The sequence below is a fragment of the Manihot esculenta genome, chromosome 6 (assembly GCF_001659605.2).
Source record: "Manihot esculenta cultivar AM560-2 chromosome 6, M.esculenta_v8, whole genome shotgun sequence".
NCBI lineage: Eukaryota > Viridiplantae > Streptophyta > Magnoliopsida > Malpighiales > Euphorbiaceae > Manihot > Manihot esculenta.
In genome coordinates, this window is record NC_035166.2 from 18,826,424 (window position 1) to 18,849,281 (window position 22,858).

Sequence of the window (22,858 nt, forward strand, 5' to 3'; positions counted from 1 at the left end):
AGGTATTATTTATATTATTAATTTATTAAAAAAATTGAGAAATTATTAAATCAAATTAATTTTTTTAATAAAAATTAAATCAAATATAATAATTAATTAATTAATTAATTATATTAAGTGTTAGCAAGGAGTGAATAACAAACATAATCACTAGACAATGTCTTAGTCTGCTATTAGCTTAGTTATTTAAAAGCTACTGAAAATTATACTATTTTTATTATTAAATTTATAATTTTTCCAACTGATTAAGCATTTTTTTTATTTTTCAAATAAATTCTAAAATTAAATTATTAAACTCATAAATATCCTATGTATTAAAAAAACAATAATTCAATCAGTGAACAGTACCCGGCAGCTTGCGGAGGAAGACCTTCTTAGGCAAGCTAAAGCAAATCTGATTTCAGCTTTTTTTGGAATCAAATTTGCCTTGGCTTGGAAGTATATTATTTTAAATGTGTTTTTTTTTTTTATGGAAAAATCAAATTTGCATTAATTTCCATTGGTATTCAAAGCTTTTTAAATTTTAAATAAAAAATTTAAATACTTTTAATTTATCAAATCACAAAATTAAATTGAATTTTTAAAAATTAACTGTAAGTTTAAGTGCTAGATAGCTCATTGACAATCGAAAATTATAGAATATCACCGTGTATATGGCAAGCCACACATGAAACTATTTGCTTTATGAAAATATCTTTTTAAAAAATTATAAAGAATCATTATAGCATGTAAAATGTTTATATGATATAATAAATAAATAAATAAATAAAATAAAAGATATTTATATGAAAGTATTTTTTTTAAAAAAAATAAATATTAATTAGTTACCATATAAATCATATGTATATATTTAATTAATTTTTATTAATTTATTATATCATATAAGCAATCTACCATATGTTTAGATTTTACAGTTCCTTGTCTTAAATCTTTTTGGGAAGTTTATTGTTGTGCTTTACAATGTTGAATATAGTTATTATTTATGAGTTCTTACATGGAACTTAAAAGATTGTTTGTTGTTTAAGGTGAAGCCAATTGAATATGGTCACGTCTTCCTGCTACCTCACGTCTTTTGACAGGCTTTATCGGGTCCCAGATGCATGATTCTTGAAAATGGTTGCCAGGATTGCCATAGAGATAAATCAGGAGGCCTAAAGTATGTTAAGTAACCATCTTAGGATTCTTTTTTCAGTCCTTTTTCTGCCCACTCTTTAGTTTTAAAAATGTTGTCCATCGCCTTTCAGCCTGATCTTAGGCCCTGATTCACCCTCCATGTACAAACCTCCTTTTATACAGAAATATTCAACTTCACAACGAGAAAAGGAAAAGTCTACCTCCGTTGTGCATGCTAGGCTAGTATGAATGTAGATACGTAATGTCCCACATTAGCCTTAGCCTGATGAGAAAAGAGAAGCTTACATTTTTCTCGTCATTTCTATGTCTCTTTCCCTATCTGCTCTTATCTTTTTTTTTTTTATGGTGCTATCTACTCTCCCTCTAGACACATTTCAAATACTGCTTAATGCAGTTTGAGTTTCAATCTGGGTGGAAGTAATCATAGTTGAAGCTTACCAATCTGGTTCTACCACCGAACTAGGATTCTTCAACTTTTAGTTTCTTTGACAACTCTGCAAAACCTTCTTGGATCGTCTATCTTGACCTCGTAAACTGTTTCCACTTAAATACAGACCTACCAGCTTTTGGTGACAGATTGAAAGATTTCAATAGATCGAATGCACTTATGAGAAGGAATCAATTGCGGCTGGAGATGTCATCCATGCAATGCAATTGGTCCATCCCTGGCACAAGGAGAGCGCTACATGCCTAGGACAAAAAGATGCAAAATAAACCAATGAAGATTGCAAGTATAAATCTAAAGCCTGGGAAAAACACCCTCCAAATGGGTTCCAATCAGAATTCCAAGTTATTTTTTTTCCTTACGAGTGAAATTCACCTTTGTGAATAAAGGAACAAGTAAACACATATATTGAATGTACTGAATAATTTCGCAAAAATGCAAATGTTGGGTTAACCAATCGCCTAGACTCAAATCTCAGCCAATCAAACACCTTATGTCACAGAGCCAAAACAAAGGAAAAATAAAAGCAGCTCGGAATTTAATTTAGAAGATTTTCTTTTTTCTTCTTACTGCTAATTTGCAATGTAAGTTTTTTTTTCCCTTTGATAGAGAACCGAGGAAAATTCTATACATGATAAGGTAAACCTATACCATATAAAGGACAAAACTTAATACAGTAAAAAATGCCAATTTGCTGCTCCTTATCTACACAAGCAACTCAAGTGTAACAAAAAAGAAAAATCTAATGATCGTGGTTCGTTGATGCTAGCAGCTCCAAAACTAACAAAATGCCTTGGACTTGCAGTATTGCTGCAACATATCAACCCCCTTTATATATAGGACCAAAAAGACAGGCGAATGATAATATCTTCTCTGGCTGAACCTTTCAAAAATTTGTGGCAACAGTGTTTTATAGGGCATTGACTTACTTGGAAACAAGTCTTCCTGCTATGCTGTAGCAGTGGAAGATTCTGCAGCAGAACTAACTGCTCAACAAAAAGGAACTGTGGAAAGGTTATAAATTTCAAGTAAAATAAGCAAGTATAAGAAACACGCAGTTTGTTCAAATGTATAGAATGCCCAGTTAGATGGCAGCTCAAGATGGATGGAAAATGTTGGAAAAATAATTACCTTCGTCAAAAAGTAGATCAAATTGGTTTAACAGATTCTCCACTTAATTCTCTTCTAACCAACTTCAGAATTTCCATAATCTGCAGTAATCAAAATGAAAAACTTAATGATCAGATGGGTGTTATTTTATTTTCTAAGAAGAGAAAATTAATATAAATTTTAACCTATATTGAGCATCACTGCAATAATGATGCATAACTTCCAGTAAAAAGCCACACAAAGAAAATCCTGTTCTTTCAAGTTTTCCAAGGTTGGCATGTGGACAGATTTTTTTGGAAGCAATCTTATATCTCACTGTCTCCCTTAAATCACTGGCCAAGCACTGATTTTAATCCAATACGCAGAAGGGTGACTTTTTTTTTTCTTTTGAATTATCATAGCACATATGATATAAACTCTGGCAGTGGAAGAAGGCAATGACAAAAAGATTTCTCTTTGTAAACATCTTTAATAGACTTCAAGCAAGCATTGAATTCATTCATTCAACCACATAAACAGACAGAATTGCATGCATACAATATAGTTTTAACATACATCATTAGCGTAACTAACAAAGGGAAGTATCTTACTCCAGGATAGTGTTGCAATATCGGAGAATAATGATCCAGGGCTATGTATATTTTTTCAAGAAGGCTTAAAAGAGCATCCACCTCGTCACCTAAAAGATCAACCTGAGATTCAAGAAAAATTCAATAAACTAATTGAAAAGATATGCCACGCACACAACTAACAATCTCAAAATATTTGGAAATAGGAACGAATATATACTTTAAACATTTGCTTTAAGAAAAGAAGACCACTATATTGGTAAATTATACACTTGATAGCTCATTAGATACAAACAAGAAGTGGCATCACAAATTTTCCACAAAATATGACAACTTTATTACAAGCATTCAAGTGTATGTATATTTAAATAATAAAAGATTATAAACTTAAATATAAAATCTATCGTGATTTTAGTTTGCCCATTTTTTCCATTTTTAATACGTTTGGAGTATATAATGTAAAAAAAGGCAATGAATATATTCCTAAAAGAAAAACATAAAAAGCTTAAGATGCTTAGTCCGCCATAGCTACTTGAATTGAGGAAATATATACTTATTGTCTTTCATATTTGCAATCCACTAATTGAATATATGAACTAATATTAAAATTTAATAAAAACTTCTACTCATAAAAATTATAATAATTAAATATCAGATAATTATATTATCAATAATTTGTAAAAAGGCATCTAAATTACTGTTTATTACATCAAATTTCATAAATTTTTATAAAATGGCAAAAATCATTGAAAATAATTTTATCATTTTATAAAAATTTGAAGTATTAGACAATAAACATTTAGAATATAACCAATTGCATGCTCAATTAATATTATAATTTAATTGTTATGATTTTTATAAATTTAAATATTAAAAAATTAAAATTTTAATTTAATATAATGAATTACTCCCAAATAGTAAAAATATGTCCATATGTGTGTAGCCATGAATATCGTGAAGAATTTTAGTAATCATTAATTTTTTATTATTTATTCATTAGTAACATGCAATAATATTTTGAAGACTTTTTTTAAAAAAGAAAAAATCATTTATTTACTATCATTAACTTTTTTCGTTCCATAATTTTTATTTTTTTTTGTTATTTTAAAATTATTATTTATTTTTTTATACAATAATAATATATAAATTAACTATTATAACTCTATTTAATTTTATCTTACTTTCAAGAAATCTCTCAAAATATCTCTTAATATTTAATAAAATTTAATATTTTTAAAATAGATATAATTAAAAAATTAATAAAAAAATTATATTTTTTAATATATGTAAAAAAGAAAAATAAACAAAAATTATGAGATGAATGAAATATTTTTTATTTTGTACAGATATAAATGTCAAAGCACAAATAAACGGAAACAAAAAACTGAGAAATATTTTATATAACCGTTATATGTATGATAAAGTAATATTGAAGATTGATGAAATCTATATATGAGATATATTTTAATTAATGATTAAAATAAAATTATTGTACATATAAAATTCGACGGTCAACATTGTTTTTGGGATATGAAGAAGAAGAGGAACTAAAAGTTTGCAGTAGCACCATTTTAAAAAAGGTAACGAAGCATCACCTTCAATACCTCACGTATGCACTTTAGGCAATGGAATTCTTCTCGAGATCTTATAATAAACTGAAACACATAAATATTCATGACATGTAACATGTAATTTCTAGCATACCTCAGCTTCAGCCTTTTCAAGGTCTGAACACCTCTTTTCTAGCCTCTGCTTGTTTAGCAACTCTGTCTTTCTAAGTGTATTAGCTTTCTGCATGAGAGAACTCAGTTGAGAGCTCAAAGTTTCCAACCTGGGAAAAAAAGCCATGGAAAAGTTATGGTCTTTGTATCAATAAATTTTACATTACATGTTGTTTATGGTCTTTGTATCAATAAACTTTAAGTTACATGTCCCTTCAACAAACTTACATGTGGTAGTGTAGTTTAACAGAAGATAAAGACTGAACAAAGATGGATTCAAAATAGAAAGAATAAATGGAGGCAGCTAATACAGAAAGCAATTCAGGACACAATTCTGATACAACTAGAAGATCAAAAGGAGCAGATAATAGTCTAATAGAGTTGATGTAAAAGATGCTAAAACCTTCAATGGTAAGGCATAAATGTCAGTTTGCACGCATAATTATGAATATTGAATATTGAAATAGACATGCAACTAGTCCAAAAAAAACAAGAACACTGGCATTCTCAACTAAACACAAATTGGAAATATAGATATGGAAACCAAGTGCATAAAAGTATGAGCTTTTTGAATCAGTTATTATTAATGCATTAAATCTTGCAAGTCAGGACAAATTAGCATTGTTTACATTATGCAAACATCAAGAACGGTAACCACATAAATATTAGGCATTTTTCTTGGCGAGCTTGCTTTCAGGAAAATTGGTTATTTTTGAAACTGGATTAGATCATGATAGAAAATAAAAAATGATACAAATTTTTAATATAGCTAAGATTTAAACCCAAATCAACCTGTCATTCTACCTATGCCATCACCCAAACAGTGAACTCAAGACAGCATGTTCACATTTTACTACACAAGAAAACTCAAATATACACTGCACTCCAACATAAATAAAAACAATAGAGCACATATCAAAAGAAATCTCTCTCATACAACTTATTTAGATAGAAATCATTTAAAACAAAAATTCAAGATTTCAGGAGGTCTCTGATGCATAACATTGTTCAACTTGTTCAAGTTCTAGAAGTTAATTGATGTAAAATTTCAGGTAACATGGATTTGATGTACACATACCATTTCAATCTTTGGATCTCCGATAACAAAGGACCAAAGTCAAATAATATTTGCCTTAACTCATGAAAATTAGCTTATAAGTGGTTATAAACTATTTTAAACTTATAAGCATTTAAAATTAAGTAATTACATTTTTTGTTAACATGCTTTTTTTTCTCAAAACAAAAGTTTTGTTAAAATGCTTATAAATGGTTGATAAGTAGTTGACATATTTGGTAAAAGTAGCTTACAAGCGCATATGTGATTAAAAATACTCGAAAGAAAATTATATAAGGTGTATGATGGAGTTTTAAAATTAAAAGAAAGAATCGATCAAACTAGCTTATAAGAAAACCAAAGTTATAAGTTGGTCCCTTCCAGCTTATTTTTGTTAGCTTATAAGCCCAAAAAAGTTATAAACAAATATGTTAGCTTAATTTCAGATTTTTAGAACTTACAAGCTCATTTGACTAACTTATAAACTAAAATAAACATCCTCCCAATCATAATGTAGTTCATACTTTATACATGTAAGCATGCGTAGAGTTTTTGTGTCAGAAAACAGTGATACAATCCTATAAAATGTAATCGGCTAGAATGTTCCATGCAGAGAACAGAAGCTTTCATGTATTTAGAAGTTTGTATACAAAATGGCAATAACCAAGTACCTGAAGCTATTCATTTTAATATCTTCAGTTGCCCTGTATTCAAAATCATTAACTGCTTTTGACAACCCTTGGATAAGAACGATAATTGAATTAATTTGCTTCCTATGTTCTCTTTCTCTTGTCTCAACCAATGACAAGGTATTCTGCTGCTGTTGGGAAATTGATAGAAGCATACTTTTCTCCTCATCAACTTCTCTTAACTTTTTTGTTGCTATCTCAAGCTGCTCTCTCAACTTCGAGATCACCCCTTTATCCATTTCAATCATCTCCAATGCTTTAATCAGATCACCTTTGACAAATTGTAATTCTTCGTTATTTTTTGAAATAGAAATCTGCTGTTGAGTTATCTGAAACCTTAAATCACCAAGCTCTTGAGAAAGTAACTCAAATTTCTCCTTCTCCTTTGCCAATGCATCTGTTGTTTCTTGAACCAAACTCTCCTTGTCTTCTATCACTTTTGTTAGTAAGGGCACCTTTTGCTCCAATTTTTCTCTCTCTGAAATATTCAATCTCAATTCCCTTTCTTTTTCCGATGCTTGCATCTCAAGGGACAGTCGGAGTTTATTTTCATTAATATATTTCAGGTTCCAGGTCCCAACTTTCTCCTCAGCTTCCTTGAAGGATTCTCTGAAAATAACCTCACATATTCCTTGCGTGATAATGGACTCTATAACTGAATCTTCAATCTCTAAATTACCACTAGGCTCATTATCGTGAGTAGCTTCTTTAAATATGATTTCATAAATTCCATCAATGATGTCATGCTCCATATTTAATTCTTGTATGAAGCTTTTCATTTGGCTGACCACCTCCTTGACAAGGAATTGATATAGATCATCACTGATTGAAGCTTCAATATTTGCATCTTCTATAACACATTTAAGATCTTCAAGCATTCTTGACAACTTTTCCTCAGCCAAAGAGTGTTCTAGAATTTTCTCAGCAGCATCAGAAACTTGTGAGGAAAGGCATTTAATTTCCTTTCTCTTATCCATGAGCAAGTCCCTTAGATGACGATTTTCTGAACTAAGTGATTCCAGTCTATCCTTCAAACTATTCAGACAATCTCCATTGTTAGTGAATGAAGGCAGTTTCTCATTTTCCATAAGGATGTCATCCAGTTTTAGAATGACCTCTGGGATCTTTTTCCTCAATGAATCAAATTCCTTATCCTTCCTCACTGGCAAAGAAGAACCTCTTTCCTTCAAGTACTCCCTCTTTAAACTGAAATATTCTTCAGTCATTTGTTGCACTTTTAACTCATGGTCTCTTTTCATCTTAGTCATCTCAGCCTTGCAATAATGAAATAATTCTTCCTTCGAGAAGTGCTTTAGTTGCGCATAATCCATATTTTCTGGAACAACAGTTGTTGACTCGTCATGTTTGCCATTTCCTTCCCTAAGTGAAGAAGATGAAACATGATTAACTGAAGGCTTTCGGTGCTCCAAGGAACCATGTGAAATTAAATGCCCACTTTCATGAACAGCCAACGATTTAGAGATGGCATCTAATTCCTGACGTAAACTTGAAATCTCTTTGATCTTTTCAAGCCAATTTACACTTTCATTACCATAAGATCTAGCATTTAGATCCCATAATCTCTGTTCAAAGTCTTCTTGAACACTCTGAATACAATTCTTGATCACTATTCCCTCAATTTCTGCCTGAAATTCTCTCTCCTGCTGACAGTCACAGACCAATGACTTGGACAAGTAAACCATATCTTCTGCATGTACATATGTAGATTCCAAAGTAGTTCTAAGACTATCAAGCGCCCTATCCACGTCAATCCATTTGTCAGACATGTTATCCTGTAGAATACCACTCAATCCCAAAGAACCTGAACCCTTCCTAATCTTGTCAATTTCTTTCTTGAGCTTTTTAAACTGGTCTTTAGCTGCAAATTTAAGGTTGCCAATATCTTGTAACTTCTCATGATCTAACATGCCATTTGAATGGGTGGAATGAAGAGAATATTTTCTGCTTTTTGGTTCATGGCATATCATTGAGTGCCTCATGGATCCATTTTCATCTGTACCCACATGGTAAAGATGTAGTGTTTCTTTTAATTTATCCAACTCTGATTCTTTCTGAGCAATCTTTTCTGCTGCCTCCTGTTCAACAGCAGATATCATACCCTTGACAACCGAATCACTCACTATTCTTGACACGACCAACCGGTCCTTTATATCTTCCCAATATGTGTCCAAGTCGTTAAGGATGTCCACACCCAGATTCTCATTCTCCTCAACAGTTTCACTATACTTGAATGTACCACTGTTGCATGAACTGAGACTGGCATCCAAATGGATTGATGTCTCCAAAAGCTCGGGACTCTCCATCCACTTCCACTGATACACACCCACCAACAAAACTCAAAGTAGCAATGCAGCAGAACAGGCTAAATTACCCATGAAGTTGAATTAAAGCTTCAAGTCATAAGAATCCATGTCAAACATAAGAAATCTGCCAAATTTAAAAAAGAAGGTTGCTAAAAGGCAACCCAGAAAAATCAACAATCGGAAGACCAGAAAGCTAATGGTGATAATTTTATTTGCTCAAACTACGGCAGATAAAATAGAGAAAAAGAAAAAAGATATAAATTCTGGAGAGTTAAAATTTAATCAGACTTTATACCAAGGAAATAGCCCCAAAGAGACTGCGCTTAATTCAGCTCATTGGCTTCTGCAATGGTTGGGTGTTTACTCAAAAGAAATTAAAAATAAGAATATTTTTCCTACATCCTCAGCAACAAAGAAAGCTCCATACAAAGTGAGTTAATGATGAAGCTAAAACCGAGTGCATTAAATTCTATGCCGAAACTGACTTGCTTAGGCTTAATTAACACTTGAAACATAAAAACTCTAATTTTTTGTTTTTTAAAAAAAAAAAAAAGCATACCAAGCAACTTCAAGTTAATTTATTACAAAAAAAACTCGAAGTAAACCTGATTAAGCTTAATTAACACTTCAAATGAGAGAATAAAACAAAAGAAATGAAAATTAAACAGTAAAAAATTACAACAAAAAAAAGTCTCAAGAGCAAACTTACTTTTTCTGGCGACCAATCTGAGAGAATAAAAACTCAAAATTCAGGGGGAAAAAATCAAGAAGCGCTTGAAAACCCCAATACAACCATTGAATTTAACTAACAGAAAAAAAGAGCTGCATCAAAGGAAAGGTTGCACCTTTTCCCTCTTGAGGGTCTGTGATTTTCTCCTTTTTTTTTTCCTATTTTGTTGGGTTTTTAGGGTTTATTTTTGTGAGGAGAGAGAAAATATGTGAAGACTGAAGAAGGAAAGGAGGGATTTGGTGAGCGGGAGTAGAAAAGAAAAAACGTTGACCCCCAGGATACGGTGTTTTTACGGCGTCTGCCATTTTGACTTTTCTTTCAATATAATAATTTTGTTTTCTAGGGATAAATATCTTGTTTTTATGTTGGCGTTTATTTTTCATTGCGAGCTGGCTTTTATTCTTATTTTACTTCATTTATTTTATTTTAATTTTTAATTAAATAAATTTTTATTAAATTTTATTTTTATAATTATAAAAACATAATATAAATATAATATAAATAAATTCATTAATTAATTTATTAATTTAAAAAATAAAATATTTTTAATATTTTAAAATATCTATTAATTAATTTATAATTTAATTTTACCATTAAATATTAGAAAAATCTAAAATACTTAACATGAATTAACTAATTGGTACTTTTTTTCAATCTTATAAAATTTTTAAATATTTTTAAAAATTAAAGAATTAATTAAAATAAATTTCTTCATGTGATTAATAAATAATATTTTTTCTATTAAAATATCACTTATTATTATTTGTAAATATTATTAATTATTCATTTTAATTTAATCTTTGACAGTTTAAGTAAATAAATATAAAGTATTTCACATTCTATTATCATAAATTATTTATTCTTAAATTAATGAAAATACTAGTAAAGTAATTAACTAGTTATTTGGGATGATAAATAGACTTTTGATTAATTTAAGAAATCAAGATAAATTAGTAAATTTTTCAAAGTTCATGTAGCTAATAGTAATTTTCTTTTAATTAAAAATATTTTCCTTTCCCTTTCTGTTGGTAGTTTTACCTACCTCATTTTCTTAATTCTTTATATTTTCATTTTCACACACGATCTATGACTTCCCATATTTCTCAACTGAAAAATAAAACTTCTCGTATTTAATATCTCTAAAGTCTTATATTCCCTAATTTTTATTTATTTTAATTTTTTATATATATTAAAAAATATAATTTTTTATTAAATTTTCAATTATATCTATTTTAAATATATTAAATTTTATTAAATATTACAAAATATTTTCTAAATTTTTTTAAATTAAAATAAAATTAAATAAAATTATAATATTCAATTTATATATTATTAAATTTTGAAACAATTAAAAAATGAAGATAAATAAAAATTAATTTATTTAATATAAATATTGATAATTATTGGGCTTTTTCTATTTTGGGTGAGTTCGAATCTAAAAAAAAACACTGTTCCAAAACTCATCAAATCCTCTTTAAGCTGATCAACCCAATATCTTAATCCCTAATCCGAACACACGGGCAGACCGAGTTCACCGCAAGTTCAAATCTAATGAGAAGTAATCCAGTCCGGTGATATGATGTGAGAGAGAATAGCCGGTTGATTCAGTCATTTCGTAGCTCTATCCGCATATATATCGGTAGAATTAAATGGCCGCAACTCTATCCATATATGTATCGGGAGAATTAAATGGTCGTGGATAGAGGCTCTAACCACATCGTATATATGGATTTGAATGACAGAGACAGATGGCACTGTAATAAATAAACTGTTAGAGGAAAAAAAATAATAAAAAGAAAAAATATTTTTTTTATATTTCAAAATATCATATATAATTAAAAAAATATATTTTTTAATATACGCTGAAAAATAAAATCAAGAAAAATAATAAAACAGAGCGGTAATATGGAGATTTTGAGAAGAGATGAATGAGAATTAAGACTATTAATAAAATTATAATAGTATTGAGAATCAAATGCATAGCTTGCAAAAGAATTAAAGAATCTTTAACAAATGCCAAATCCAACTAATCATTCTAATTTAATTATTATTTAGTTTTTATTTTGACAATCATGTTCATCATAGTGACTAGCTTTGCTTTGCTTTTTGGTCAATCTTGTCTTTTTAGTAGATGGGATCCAAGGAACAATTTTTAATATTTTTGGGAAACCAGTTAGGGTTTCAATTGTAAAATAATAATCACAAAGTGAAACAAAAATCCAATAAAGCAATTCCATTTTGAAATCCCACTTGTAAAGTAAATATGACAAAAAATGCTTAGGAGGATTACTTAGCTCCTACTCTCTTCATTTTTTTTAATTGAAAATATTGATGTAAAGCCTTTTATTCCAGTGTAAAATGTTGTTGATATGCAGTGACAAATGTAAAAATTAAACTGACGTAAATCGATTTGAATTTTATTAATTTTTATTTAATTTAATTTTTATAAATATTAAAATTTTATTTTTTATTTTTTATTTTTTAATTTAATTTTAAATTAAATCAACTGAATATTTGTCCTAAATCAAACATGATAAGTTTGTATAAATTTAATCAAAACCAACCGTATGAAACTCAGACCTTATATCAGCCCATTTGGTTGGACTATAGGCAAATTTTCCCTTTCAAGCCCAGCATTTCGGGCAAAATCATCTGCACATGGCAACACAGAAAATTAATATTTAGCTTGTATATAATAATAAAATTAATTATTTAATTCATCAATTTCCAAACGACCGTTTGTTTTTAACTTTTCAAATTATTAATTATTTAACTTTTATATTTACAAATTGTTAATTATTTACTCATCTCGTTTATTTAAATCAGCTGTAATATATAAAATAATAAACATATTTTTATTTCTAATTAATCATATAATTTCAAAAAATAAATTAAAAAGACGATAACTAATTAATATGTTTAAAAAACAAACAGATGAAGTAATTAGTTTATTAATGGACTAATAGTAATTCCTCATATTGTAGATTGAAATTGTTAATATTACATAAAAAAAATGTAATATTATGTGAAGAAAAATATAATAATATATAAAATAAAATTTTAATTTCTTATCAAATACCCTAGCTCATATGATCATAGACAAAGGCTTAAATCTTAGGTATAATGACAGGACTGAGACCCATTGAAAGCCCAAAAGTTATTGGGAGAGAGACAAAGGCCTAAGGCCTAACAGAAACAAATAAAATCAGAAGATATTTTTTTATATTTTTATTTAAAAAAATTAGTAATAATGAAATCAAATAATTTTGTTAATAAAAATCAAAATATTTAGACAAAAATAACTGTAGAATATAATTAAATCTAAAGAAAAATGAAATGAGTTATGGTCAATCCAATTATCAAAGAATATATGAGATGATTTATCAGAAGAAACACATTTATTGGCCAAAATTCATGTCCCTTGGCACTATTTATAAAGAAAAATGACATAATTCATGTTTTGAGAGATTTTTGCAAAAAACATGAAACATAATAAAAAGATACACTCATAGTACAAAACTACATGTATACTTAAACAAGTTGATTTTATCTTTACATAGGCTGTCATTTAATTATTATGTATAAAGTATTTTTATTCTGGAAATAAGATATATTTTTAAATTAAAAAATATTTACTATAATTTATATTAAATATATATAATTATATTAAAAATCATATGTAAACGATGTTTTTAGAATAATATATTTAAATTTTTTTATAGTTTATAATTTTTATTAAAATCAAAATCAATTATAATTGATCAATATTAGATAAATGTACTTAATTTTATCCCTGGCATACATATAGAAAAACTCATTAATATATTTATCTGCAGGTAAAATTATGATAATTTTTTTTTTAAAAAAGAAAAGTAATTAAAATATAAGTACTTGATAATAATTTGTCTCTGTTGATTTAGTTTATAGTTATTTCCATAGGAACGAAAAAAATCGATTAATATAATTAAAATAAAATTGTGTATTGTATTATTAAATATTATTTAATAAATAAATTATTATTATTAAAATAAATAAAATTTATTTTCAAATAAACTAAATTTTTTTTTAAAATTAAGAAAATAAATATTATTATCTTGAAGTATAAATATTATTAAATATTATTTAATAAATAAATTATTATTATTAAAATAAATAAATTTTATTTTCAGATAAACTAAAAGTTATTATTTTAAAATGCAAAATATATTATATTTTGAAATGAATAAAAATTAAGAAAAATAATTGGGAGAGAGAAGTATTAAGGTGCTTTATATAGCAGACAAAGAAACAAGGGAGATCAGAATTCTTGTGAAGCTCTTCCTCGACAATAAGTCACGCGGTTGCTGTTTCCAAATCTCAAAAGAGCCACCGTACTCCACCACCATCACCACCTCTCTGTCTTCTACAATTCTCCTCGTCAACCACAATTTAAAAAAAAAAAAAAAAATTCATTCACCGGATACTCACCTATGACTGGACAGAGTAACCAACGGAATCTGTTTCCTCACTTCCGTTCAACCATGTAATCAATCTCCCTCTGGATCAACTTCAACACCACCAGGCACTACTTAGTATTTAATCACTTGCCGGTGTGAAATAGATAGAGCAGAAAAGCCATCATTTGGTGAAATGGCTTGTCATATTCCGCTGATCCTCGCGATCATGATCACGAACGTAGGAGACGCCACAGCTAGGGAACTACGACCGTCCTACCACGGGCTGGACTATCAGAACACGCCTCCTGCGGGGAAGAATCTGCCACCGTCAGCGAAGGAATTTTTTGGAGCTTCGTCGTCGCCGCCGCCGCCAACTTCGACATCATCCAACGTTGCATTGCCGAAAGCAATGAATTCTAACGACACGACGTGGTGGAGAAGTGTCAACGGTGGAAAAGGAGGTGGTCAAGGAGGAGATCGGTTGAGGCACGTGCTTTTGGTGGCGAGCCTAGCGTGTGGGGTCACGGGAGTGGCGCTGCTAGTGGTTTCTGGTTTCATATATTATGTCAAGCATAAAAAACAAACGACGTCGTGCTTAGATAGTGGTAAATCTATCACTGCATTCACCGACAAGTGAAGCGAAAGCTTAAAGTAGCTGAAACTGTGCTTCTTCAATCTTTGCTTTATATACATATATATATAAAAGCACAACTATTTTCGATTAAATCCTATTTGCACCTATATATTATTATTATTTTTTTATATGAATTTTTTAATTTTTTTGCCATTTGTTTGAATCCATTTCATCTCTTGGTTTGAATGCATGCATAGTTTTTTATGTAGTTTTTTTTTTTCCACCTAAGTGGAAACTAGCAAATAAGAATTTTTTTCTCACATAAGTTGTACATTAAAAATTATATCATAGAGGGAGTATATATTTTTATTTCAAAATTTATTATTTTTAGTTATAACAAATCAGCCCTTCAAATGGAGCTTTGTGTGGATATAGTTATACATTAAATAATTGCAATTTGAAAGCTTAGCATATGATATGAATTTTTTATGCTACAATTATGTGGGAAAAAACTATTTTGTTAGTTTATAAAAAGTCAAAACCATATAATATATTGGGCTTTTATGTTATAAAACAATAGTGTTTATTTTACTTGAAATATTTGTCAACCATAAACAAGAGAGATATTTTTCCAATGTAGTAATAATTGAAGATAGAGTTAGTTATAAATGCCAACAAAATACCCAAATGGATTTTAAGTGTGAAATTGAAAACTAGAAAAAGGTGTTTGAAGTTGGAAGCTTCCTTTGCTCTAATGTAAAACCATATATTAAAAAAAAAAAAACTTCATTTCGTTGTCTTTGTCAGCTTGCATTTGTTTGATCCAGCTAATCCCTCTCCTCCTTGCCTTTGAGCTTAGTGGTTGCTTTATGATTTTTGTGGATTAGATTTGTCTTGGTTTTCAAATAATTAAATTTTAAAATAATGGTTTCCTTATCTTCAATTCATGCGTCAAAAAGGTAAAGCTATAACCAATAATTGTGTGTTGGCTTGGTCCCAAACGAGCTCAATTTTGCATTAAATTTTATTTTTTATTTAAATTTATCACTAAATTATCCTAAAAAAATTAAATACAATTATTATTTATGAAAATAATTTAAAAGTTGAATGATTTAAAAATCTAAGGTACAGTCTAACTTACACCCAGAAAGTGTATTTACACTTGTTTAGCTTTTAAATAAATAAATTTAAATGGAAAATTGAAATGTGACTTTTGTACTCATGTTGTATTGTTTGAGACAAATTTTACCATTTAGCTGTTAATTTCATCTTCAAAGTAATTTTTCTTTTTATATTCAAGTCAATATATCCAACATGTTATCTAAAATTATGATATAATTCACATCATATTATGATATATTATTCTTTTTATCAATTGAATTATGATATTTGATTTTTTTTAACAATTGAATTATGTGTATATAGACTCGAATACATATAAAATATTTTTAATTTTTTTTAATTTAATAAATAAATGGGTAAGTTTTATTCACAATAATTAAATTTAAATTACTATTACTAAACTTCAATTTGTTTCAAAAAAATTATCAACAATTAAATATTTACTTGAAATAATCATTCGTCGTGAGTTTTTGATAAATTTTTCGATAAAACGCATACATAATATATCTCATGTGACTCAAAACATTTTGAAAAGAAATTCATTTACCACATTAAATAATCAAGTTCTTTTATATACTTTGCAATATATATTCTCAAACCTAATCTCTCACTTTTTTTGGTTATTGTGGATGATATACACAAGCTCTGGAGCACAACCCTTTCTAGGTTAAGAATCATTGGCACCTGAGTATTACCATGCCAATTTCATCGAGTATTTCAATGATATTTTCTGGTCCGATCTTATTCTTTCTAAGGTTTCCTCAGTATAAAAGTCTCGTTAATTCAACACTAGATAATGGTGATGGATTTGTGAAGCGGAGAGAGGAGAATTACAAAAGGAGAATTGAGAATTGGATGGAGATACAAATGAACAGGAGAATTTATGAGTTGGGCTCATTACCGCCTGATATACTGTGATCCAGAGAAAAAATAAGGTTTACAATGGTTGAGTTAGCTTAGCTTGAGGGGAGGGTGCCCCCTCCCTTTATTCTTTTCCTTTTTTTCACCATGACGTCTAACGGCCTCTCTGCTACAAGGACGTCTATCTCTATCATTCAGCTCCGTATGTACGGTGATATTAGTTCCCCTTACTCATGTCAGACAGTCATTTAATTCTCCTCAGAGCGCGTGCAAGAAGGACTGCGAAAAGACCGGGCCTGCTGTCCATCTTTGGGTCCCATCACAGGGCTGGCTTCAACACAGCAGGTTCTGGGCTCGAAGGTGGCCCAGGTCGGCTGATGTCTTCTGGTCCGGTCCATTGCCGTGGGTAGGCTTTCCTTGAGGCGCTCTGGGCTCTAGGTCGACCTGCGCTATCATAGGCCCTGGCCCAACCTGGGAGGGGAAGGGACCCAACGGTTATCAATTGCCCCTTTACCTCCTCAGCAGTTATTACATGATTGATGAAGGGGTAAACCCCAAGGACTTATTATGATCGCGTGGCCTGAGGACACTCCCATCAAAACGTCTCTTCTGCGGCTTTATTGATTTCAAAATTCGGATTCTCTCAAAATCTTCAGAGAACTTTTGCTCTTCTCTTGCCTTCTGTGTGCTTCATTCTCCCTGTCTCTCCACTGAAATCTTTCCCAAGGTACGTTCTTTCCACTGTCATGGATGCTTCTAAGCTCCCTGATGTCATAAACTTAGAGTCTAAGGTTACCACTTCTACCCTCTCGGGTCTCTTTTCTCGGGAGTATCTGGATACCCTCTCTTCCGCATACGAGCTTCTCTCCGGAACGAGAGGATCGTTCTTCCCGATCCTCCTCCTTCTGGTTTAATTGACCCTCAAAAAGACCGCAGTTTGATTTTCTTTGTCAAACAGCGCGAGTATGGCTTGACTTTCCCCTTTTCTCCTTTTTTCATTGAGGTTTTCCGGTACTTCGGAATAACTCCCCGGATGTTGATTCCCAACTCCATTTTGTTTATGTGTTCTTTTGAGTCCATCAGCTTGAGTTGGGGTTTCACCCTTACGGCTCGCCTATTTTCTACCTTTTTCCGCCTGGTCCGAGCCATCCAGGGTTTTTACTACTTTGCCCCCCGAGGAGGATTGTCAATATTCTTGGGTCATAAGGACTCCATCAAAGGCTGGGCTGAGGGGTTCGCTGTAGTAGAGCTAAAAGGAGGCCCTGGGTTGTCCTGGCAAATGGATCTCCCTTGGAGAGAAGTGCCTCCGGGCTGCAATGATCTCCCTCAGCTAACCCTTTCTGAGCAGATCGGCTATCTCAGACTAACTTTTGTTGAAAAGAAGTATGATATCGAAAAGTGTATATTTGTGTCCAGTCTTCAAGACTGCAGGGATGCAGGTATTTTTGCTTAGTTGTGACCTTATCCTTCCTTTTAATTTTGATTGAGTGTCTTTCTTATCTGTTTTTGGTTTTTGTTTGCTTGCAGCTTCCGGATTCCCTATGGATAAAATCAAGCCCCCCAAGAACTTTGTCCTATCTCGAGAAAGCATGAGAGCTGCTCTAAACGCTTTCAGAGCTGGGCAATCGGTGGCTGACACGACTCGGGAAGTTGCCAAGCTCATCTCTCCCAGGTCGGTGAGCCGATCCATACATCCTGCCCCGATTTCTTCCCGTGCCCCTAGGCCGAGCTCCAAGGGTTCCCGCTCTGGGATTTCTAGGTCTTCTAGCCGTGGTCGGTCTAGTTCTTCTCCCTGACCTCCCGTGGTTTCTAAATCCAGACTAGGCTCAATTCCAACTTTCAAGGAGCCCGTAATTGAGGAGTCAGTCGAGGACATGCAGCCTGTGTGGACCGAGGTCGTCTCCACCTTTGAGGGTGCTGCTAATGAGACCCCCGAGGATGTCCCGGCTGCTGGTGCTGTCCCTCGAGCAGTACTGAGACCATTTCTGCCGAGGAAGAGGCTCTTGAGGGTGGAGGTGAAGTTGTCTTGGCAAGTAAGGGCATCCTGGGGGCTGGGGTTGAGGTCATCCCTGTGAGCAAGTCTATTCCTGCTGCTCCTCACGCTAAGGCTACTGGCAAGCGAGCTCTGCTTGTGGAGATTCCTCCTGCTGCTCCGGCCTCGAAGAGAGCTCATCCACCTCGACCAGCTGCCCCTGCACATTCCTCTTTGGAAAAAGGAAAAACGCCAGTGGGGCTTCTGACCTCTGCCCCTGATGACGACGTGCTGAATGCGGATGAGATTACTCCCCAATCCTCCGCAAGCTTGGTTGTCGAGTTGCTGAGGGAGAGGATGTTCGGTGGGGTCACCGAGGCTTCAAACCCGCATCTGCTTGCTCTCACCGGCCTCCTGGCCTGCTCTACTCGAGAGCATATGGCTTTCCGCTCTTGCACCCGGGAGGAGCTCGGGGATACGGTCAGGGAGATGCTCCTAATGGTGAGTTATATTTTTCCTCTTCCTATTTTTGGGTCATTTCTATTTTCTTTGTTTTCTAACCTCATCGATTCTCCTTTGTGTTCAGGCAATGGGTGTCTTCATGGAGATTGTAACGATCCGAAATCGGACCGCTACCGGCGCTAGAATCCAGATTGACTTAAGGTCGTCGGGACCCATAGCAAGCCTAACATACAACCTGTCATACCTGATAATCCCATACATGATCATACTTTTACATAAAAATTTTAAACTTTTTCATTCACCAAGCTTAACCTGTGCATGCATCATAACCATAACATAAACCCCACACAAGAGTCCTCATCAAATGCTCTAGTGGGACATCATATCATACATCAAGCTTGGTTTAACATTTCTTAACTGATAGCGGTTGTCGAAGCCGTCAAAAATAAACCTATTATCAATCAACAAATAAATTTGCAGATAGTGGCAATAGGGTCGAACCACAGGGATTTGACACCAAATATCTTCCTAATAATGACTAAGGCAAGTAAATAGCAAAAATAAAAAGGGGGTTTTGTTTTGAAGATGTACTAAAGCTAATTAACAATAGAAAGCAAATAATTTAAAGATGAGTAAATCAATAAGAGAAAAGCTTCTAGTTGAAGTATGGATCTATGTTTAGAATTGATTATTGATTCTTTAACACTTCTATTTATTTCAATAAATTAGTTTAGGATGTGGAAGACGCTTCTCACAATCCAAATTCCTCCTTAGTTCTAGTTTGATTAGGAAACGTTCGCTAATCAAATACTAGTTAACAAGTTGCCAAGGAACGTCCTTGGGGCTTTTAGCATCGAACAACTGTTAACTGCATTAAGACTTAGAGAAACCTAATTCTAACCTTGCCAACCGCGTGGTCAAGTTTAGATTATGCAACTTGATTAAATGTGTGTTCAAATAATCTAAGCAATTACGGACCTAAATTATTCAAACAATTGTTACTCAAGCAATTAAAAGCAATAGGCCTAAATTGATTCTAAAAGCAAAGCAACAATTATAGAAAGATCAAATTGCATAAATATTGAAAATAAATAGAAGTTTAACAATGGAGATTTAAATCTCCCAATTCATCACAAATCTGAAATTTCCAACTTCAACTAGAAAGGAATGAATTTAGCCACTCATGGTGGACAAAAATACAAAAGAAAGAAGAAAGGAAGATGGAGAGGCTGCTGCAGACTTGCTGCTGTGATTCTGCAGTGGAGAGAAGATGATGATTTGCTGGTTTGGGTTGCCTCCTTTTATAGGTGAAGAGTCCAAGTTCAATTAGGGTTTGGAGTCCCTATTTTGATTTGGTCTTTGTAGTCTTTAATTCCTCTCTTGATGTTGAATTTAATTGCAAATGGAATTCCTTAGGTGAGAAACTCTTTCGTGGCTCTTGGAACTGTGATGGCAGTGTTTGAAGTGGATTTGGACTTCTCAAAATTCGAATTTCTATTTTCTGTACAATTTCCTGCTCTGCTGTCAATTTCTGCTGTCAATGTGATTGGGGCGGGTGATTTGGGCAGATCACTTGCTCGATCTGCCCCAATCGCTTTCTGTGAGTCAGTCCAGTTTTTAGCTTTCTGTCTCTGCGAGTGATTTGGCCAGTCTCTGCGAGTGATTTGGCCAGTCTCTGCGAGTGATTTGGGCAGATCACTTGCCCATATCACTTCTGCTTGTTGCCTCCAGGTTTCTGCTTCAGCTTGATCTGGGCAGTGATTTGGCCAAATCACTTTGACCCAGTCACTTTTTCAGCTTTTTCTGCACTTTTTCTCCAACTTTCCATTTTCTTCCTTTTCTATAAAAACAAGACAAAAACCATAAATTAAGCTGAAAAATGTGTAATTAAACAATAATAAATATAATAAAAATGTGGTTAAATTATGCTTGATCATTAACATTAAAACATTTTACAACGATCATGTACAAAAGGAGATTAACATAACATTAGGGTCAAGCACAATACTAAACCTCATAACATTTTTATACAATACTTTACATTACAATAACTTTCATTATTTTCTCATGTCCACATTTAACTATTACATCCATAGAACCTTTACTCTTGCTGACATCCTGATCTATTCTGGACCTGCAAACCTGGGGGTTAAGGGAAAGGGGTGAGCTACTAGAGCACAGTGAGCAGAATAGTAAAATAATATATTAAAATCCATGTTTTCATGAAATGCATCACATTACAAACAAATCACATCAAGGATGGAATTGTCACCAATAGCCCTCTACACATTCCAATAGTGCCAAGGGCGTAGAATGGGCCTCGACCTGGACTTTCTCTTAACATAGCATAACATACATAACATAACCAATGTGCCAGGGGCGTAGAATGGGCCTCGACCTGGACTTTCTCTTACTTTGTGCCAGGGGCGTAGAATGGGCCTCGACCTGGACTTCCGTACCATACCATATCATATCATATCGAGGACTAATGGGTCATCCAATATCCATCCACATCAACATCATAGTATGCAATGCAACATATTCGTGAATTCTAATGCAAACAACCTAATATATCATGGCATTCGTGATGCATGAACATGCTCAAAATCTATTTACTTTGAAACATAAAGATCCATTCTACTCACCTCAGGCTGACTCTGAATAGACTCTGAAGCAGCTATCTCACTGCTAGGGTCCTCGATTCCTCGAGTCCGAACTTACACAGGTGGACTCAAATGAGGGACCAAACATACACTAACATGACTCTAAACATCTCCCCAAAAATCTCCTAAAACACCATAAAACATTCATAGAAAGCATGCAAAGGAAGGCTGAACATGGCACTTTCGGCGGCACCTTCGGCTGCCGAACCCCCTTCTAGATCCGAAAGCCATGCACCTTCGGCGGCCGAAAGTCTCTTCCAGATCCGAAACTCATGCACCTTCGGCGGCACTTTCGGCGGCCGAAACTCCCCTCCAGAGCCGAAAGTCCAACTTTCGGGGGCGAGTTTAGGCGGCCAAAACATGCCACCACAGGCAGGTTCAGCGGCCGAATATGGCTTCGGCTTCCGAACCTGAGTTCTTCCAGAATGGCAGAACTCAGCCTCTCATGCACAGTTTGCCTCCCAAATCCTCCAAACCGTGCAAAAACACGCATAAACACACTCTTAAATATTTAGGGGCTTAGAACTAGCCTATACCCCAACAACATCACATTTTAACAAATAATAACATACATTTTATCATTTAACTCACATAAACCCTAACATTTTACAACTAGCCTAATCATGCATTAAAACTCTCTAAAACCCCTCAAAACTTACACAAAGCATAAAAGAAGGGTAGGATCTCCACTTACCTCTTGAAAAACGAGAGGAGAGGTGTAATACCCGGCTAGAATCCGGCACCGGAATTCCTATTGTCTGGAGGGATCCGGGGTGTTGGGATTCTAGAGAAGGGTAGGAGTTATGTTTTCTCAGTATTATGAGGTGTTTTCTGGTTTTACAGTTCTTTAGTTTTCAGTTTTGAGTTGAAATGAACCAAGGCAGAGGAGCCAAGTTCGGCCGCCGAAGATAAGTTCGGCCGCCGAAAGTACTCAAGGTTTGGCTTCCAAAGGTAAGTTCGGCCCCCGAATGGTGCATGGTGTTTGCATGCGC

At 32.7% G+C, this 22,858-nt stretch overlaps 2 protein-coding genes and 1 pseudogene across 7 annotated transcripts; 2 read left to right on the top strand and 1 right to left on the bottom strand.

The window, feature by feature from the left end:
• Positions 1–2,090: 2,090 nt before the first annotated feature.
• Positions 2,091–10,008, bottom strand: LOC110617330 (WPP domain-associated protein). 6 transcript variants are annotated; one of them, XR_002488353.2, is made up of 7 exons: positions 9,756–10,006; positions 6,705–9,195; positions 4,963–5,089; positions 3,280–3,381; positions 2,711–2,790; positions 2,463–2,565; positions 2,091–2,404 (listed from the first exon to the last, which is right to left on the bottom strand). XR_002488353.2 is itself a non-coding variant. In XM_021760055.2 (6 exons), the coding sequence occupies exons 2-5, from the start codon at positions 9,044–9,046 to the stop codon at positions 2,728–2,730; spliced, it is 2,634 nt and encodes an 877-aa protein (XP_021615747.1). In that variant the 5' UTR covers positions 9,047–9,133; positions 9,756–10,006; the 3' UTR covers positions 2,091–2,565; positions 2,711–2,727. The 6 variants fall into 6 exon arrangements, 5 of the variants coding, with proteins under 5 accessions (XP_021615747.1, XP_021615748.1, XP_021615746.1 ...); XM_021760055.2 differs by having other exon boundaries at positions 2,091–2,565; positions 6,705–9,133; XM_021760056.2 differs by having other exon boundaries at positions 2,091–2,565; positions 6,705–9,170.
• A 4,027-nt stretch (positions 10,009–14,035) lies between these two features.
• LOC110617780 lies at positions 14,036–14,973 on the top strand. Its single transcript, XM_021760773.2, has one exon. It carries the CDS (start codon positions 14,406–14,408, stop codon positions 14,847–14,849), a length of 444 nt encoding a protein of 147 aa, XP_021616465.1. The 5' UTR covers positions 14,036–14,405; the 3' UTR covers positions 14,850–14,973.
• Positions 14,974–15,710: 737 nt separating this feature from the next.
• Positions 15,711–22,858, top strand: part of LOC122723870 — a 101,243-nt pseudogene continuing 94,095 nt past the window's right edge.

Excerpts from the sequence above, each read along its gene's own strand:
- LOC110617330 (XM_021760055.2), bottom strand. The coding sequence starts at position 9,046 with ATGGAGAGTCCCGAGCTTTTGGAGACATCAATCCATTTGGATGCCAGT. Across the intron at positions 5,090-6,704 it reads ATTAAAATGAATAGCTTCAG|GTTGGAAACTTTGAGCTCTC; the intron begins GTACTTGGTTAT and ends TTTTTTTCCCAG. Across the intron at positions 2,791-3,279 it reads TATTGCAACACTATCCTGGA|ATTATGGAAATTCTGAAGTT; the intron begins GTAAGATACTTC and ends TGATTACTGCAG.
- LOC110617780 (XM_021760773.2), top strand. The coding sequence starts at position 14,406 with ATGGCTTGTCATATTCCGCTGATCCTCGCGATCATGATCACGAACGTA.